Source organism: Capsicum annuum, chromosome 11 (assembly GCF_002878395.1).
Source record: "Capsicum annuum cultivar UCD-10X-F1 chromosome 11, UCD10Xv1.1, whole genome shotgun sequence".
In the NCBI taxonomy this organism is placed as follows: Eukaryota; Viridiplantae; Streptophyta; class Magnoliopsida; order Solanales; family Solanaceae; genus Capsicum; species Capsicum annuum.
The window spans coordinates 25,352,198-25,355,566 of NC_061121.1; the positions used below are offsets into that span (position 1 = coordinate 25,352,198).

The 3,369-nt window shown below is 38.9% G+C and overlaps 1 protein-coding gene across 1 annotated transcript; it reads right to left on the reverse strand.

Annotated features, from left to right (window-relative positions):
* Positions 1-986: 986 nt before the first annotated feature.
* LOC124888809 lies at positions 987-2,225 on the reverse strand. The gene is made up of 2 exons (XM_047400098.1): positions 1,773-2,225; positions 987-1,637 (listed from the first exon to the last, which is right to left on the reverse strand). Exons 1-2 carry the CDS (start codon positions 2,223-2,225, stop codon positions 987-989), a joined length of 1,104 nt encoding a protein of 367 aa, XP_047256054.1.
* Positions 2,226-3,369: the final 1,144 nt, after the last annotated feature.

Below are 3,369 nucleotides of genomic sequence, written 5' to 3' on the forward strand. Positions count from 1 at the left end.
AAAATGTGTTAAGTCAATTACAACTGAAGGTTAAATTCTACAGAAACGAACATTTATCCCCTAAAACAATAGCTTTACAACTGAAGCAAAAAAACAAAGGTTGTCTATGATTTGTTGGCCATTCTACATGTGTCTCTTTTGTACACGGATTTCTTGCATATCGAACACCTATTCCTCCTTTTAGACTTGAATGTCTCACCGACGCCCTTAGTGAGTTTGACTTTCTTCCTTCTGAGTTTGCGATCGTAGGGGGTGGAGAAATCTTACTGTCTTGCACTTCCTATGGCACAGTCCATTCGGCCTCTAGAGGAAAAACGTTAATAGCTTTCGAGTATGCAAGGAGGTAAGTTTCATCTTTATAAATTGGGGAAGAGTAATCGTAGATGGAGATGCCATAACCTACGCCATCGTCATACTTTGCTCGCAAAGCTTCCATCGCATGTTCACATGGCATTTTCATCAAGTTAAATTTCTGACAGGAACAACTCCTTTCCAATAGATTAACCTTGACAGTAACGCCGTTAACGAACACCGTGAATTGATCGAGACCCCGTTTGCATTAGTCACATACAAGAAATTGCTTGCACTCTTGCTATCCCTTAGAATCTTTTCCGCACAAGGCATAAATATGTTGTTTTGACCATCGACAAAGGCATGTCACTTCCTAAACTTTTCAACAAATTTTCTAGCAATTGAATTGAATATGTATGACACGGGGTACTCCCATTCATCCATCAACATCGAGTTGAGTGACTCGACGATGTTTGTGGTCATCATATCGTACCTATTGTTCGAAAAGTGTTCTCTACTCCATTTCTCAAAACAAAGTACATTTTCAAGGACATGTGCTGCCTCGGGGCTATTATTCTTCAATTCGAAAAAATGCTCGCTAAATTCATCAACAGTATATGCCTTTGTCGTGGCGTAGAACAGATAAAGATATTCTCCATAGTGCTGATTTATGCGCAGATTTTAAGCGAGGTGCCTCATGCAAAGTCCATGGTGAGCACGACTATAAATCGGAAGAAAGCATTGGCAATGCTGATGTGCCTGTCGGAGATGACACATAGATCTAGTTCATCTTCTATGATAGACTTCAACTTTTGGAAGATGAAGGTCCAATAAGTATCGTTCTCTTTATCGACAACATAAAAGGCAATTGGAAAGATATGATTTTCTGTGTCCTGTGCAACTGCACTCAGCAACAGGCCCCTGTACTTTCCATACAAATGTGTGCCATCGATGGTAATTACCTTTTTCATGTGGGCATATCCCCGTATGCAAGCTCCGAATGCTAAGAAATAGTAAACGAACGCTCCATTAATCTGGTTTACCATAATAGAGTAGGAAAACCTTGGATTCAACAACTCCACCATGTAGGAAAAAGCTGGCAAGCAAGCATATCCGTGCTCTGGTGTCCCGCGAATGATGTTCTTTGTAATTGCACTTCCTTTCCAACACATCCAATAGCGTGCGTGGCATTGCAACTCCTTGAACACAATCCTTTGTATTTCGTTTATGCTTGGACCCTTACCATCCCGAAAATAATTTACGCATAGTGAAGAAATTAATTTGGAGGACAATCTCTTATGCCTTTGGGTGGCGTGTTCAACACCGCACGTATTCAACCCGACATACTTGTATATGCAAAATTTACACAAAGTCTCATACTTCATTGCCCTCAACAACCATCCGCAACCATGAGATAAGCATTTTGCCTTCAAGAATTTCGAGCAGCTCTTCTCCAAACAATAATCAAAACACTATCTCACCGCTGCTGCGTTTAGTAGAATTTTGAGCTCTTTCTTGTAGGCGAATATTTGATCGAGATGGAAATTAGCTCCGTTGTTGAAGCAATGTCTCGGTTGTGATCCCGTTCCACGGTCTTCTTCATCGTCTTGCGAGTTCGATGAAACCTCTTTCATATGCATAGGATCATCTTCTGTATTAATAGGTTGATTATCATCATTCTCGTAATTACTGAAATCATTGTCGACTACCCGGCGCGGAGGTGGGCGTTCTGATGAATTTACCAGTCCTTCGACGGACCTCTCATCTACATGTATCCTTAAAATAGGCCTGATGCCATCTGCATCGACATCTATCATGTACATCAACACACGTACATCACTATTTATGATTGTAGGATTCACGTTTTCCCTCGAATTCATTAGATAACTAATCACCACGTCACCCGGCGCATAATCTAGATTCCCGCTCTGCATTATGCTTGTAACCAATTCTCCATACGAACTATTGCGGCGAACCTTCGTAAAAGATCTCTATTTCCAGCATTTGGGAGTCTCCAATCATTCTCCTATGAAATCACCAGAAACCAGAACAAATTCTGCAATAGACATCGTGGAATTAGGCTTTGGTCTACGGTAGATTATGCTTATGGTCTATATCGGGTTATATTCACGGTTGATGAATGAAAATCAGTGGTCGATGACTGGGCAGCTATCCGTACGAAAATCGTGAAATTGCAAATATTGCTTCTAATCTACGATCTTTGGGTTTATGGAATAAAGAAATAAACTTGGAGTCGCCTGAGTTGCTGTAATGTACTTTGTAAAGTGGTTTTGAGTAATGTGAGGTTTCTAGCTTTTTAACAATGTTTGGAAAGTGGTGTGTTTGAGGAGATACCAAATAAATGGGGTAACAATGGGTGCAATGGACAAGCTTATGATGTTTGTGGACTGATTTAGAGCTGATCGCCGGGAATAACGCCGGAAAAGTGGTCGAAATCGGAGCTTTTTGGAGGGAAAACAACCACCTTATATTTTTAGCTTTTGAATTTTTTTTTATTTAATATTTTTGGAAACCTAAATATTTTTTTATATATATAATGGTGGATGATGGAGTAGGTTGAAGTGTATTATTTAAAATTTGTGGATGAATTTATTAAGTTGGAAGTATTGAATTAAAGTGAATTATTATAAAATTTGTGGGTGAAGTTGTTAAGTTGGAAAAGTTAATGATGTATAGAATTAAATGTCTTTTTAACAAATTATTCATCAAGTTTGGAACTTTCGCCTGATGAAATTAAACAAAACTGAAAACTGGAATAATCAGAGGCGCATCTTTGCGATATGTAATTACATAAAGCAGAGGTTGCTCTTTCCTGTCCACAAATGGTCAATGGAGGTTCTTTCTCGTCTCCGGACGGATGGAACTTTCAACCAAGAGTTTCCATTGTCACTTTTGAGTGACAAAACAAAGTTTTCCATGGTGTCCGTTTAACAAACTTGCTCCAGTAACTAGTAGGAAATACTAAGAAAAACATGTCATAATGCATGATTATATGAGTTACAAAGAATAACTAATGATCACTTTCTCCACTACATACGAATTCATACACTTTAATAT

Bases quoted from the DNA above. Each gene is read 5' to 3' on its own strand.
- LOC124888809 (XM_047400098.1), bottom strand. From the start codon at position 2,225: ATGCAGAGCGGGAATCTAGATTATGCGCCGGGTGACGTGGTGATTAGT. The intron at 1,638-1,772 runs GTGAGATAGTGT...TGCATATACAAG, and splicing joins TTCTACTAAACGCAGCAGCG to TATGTCGGGTTGAATACGTG.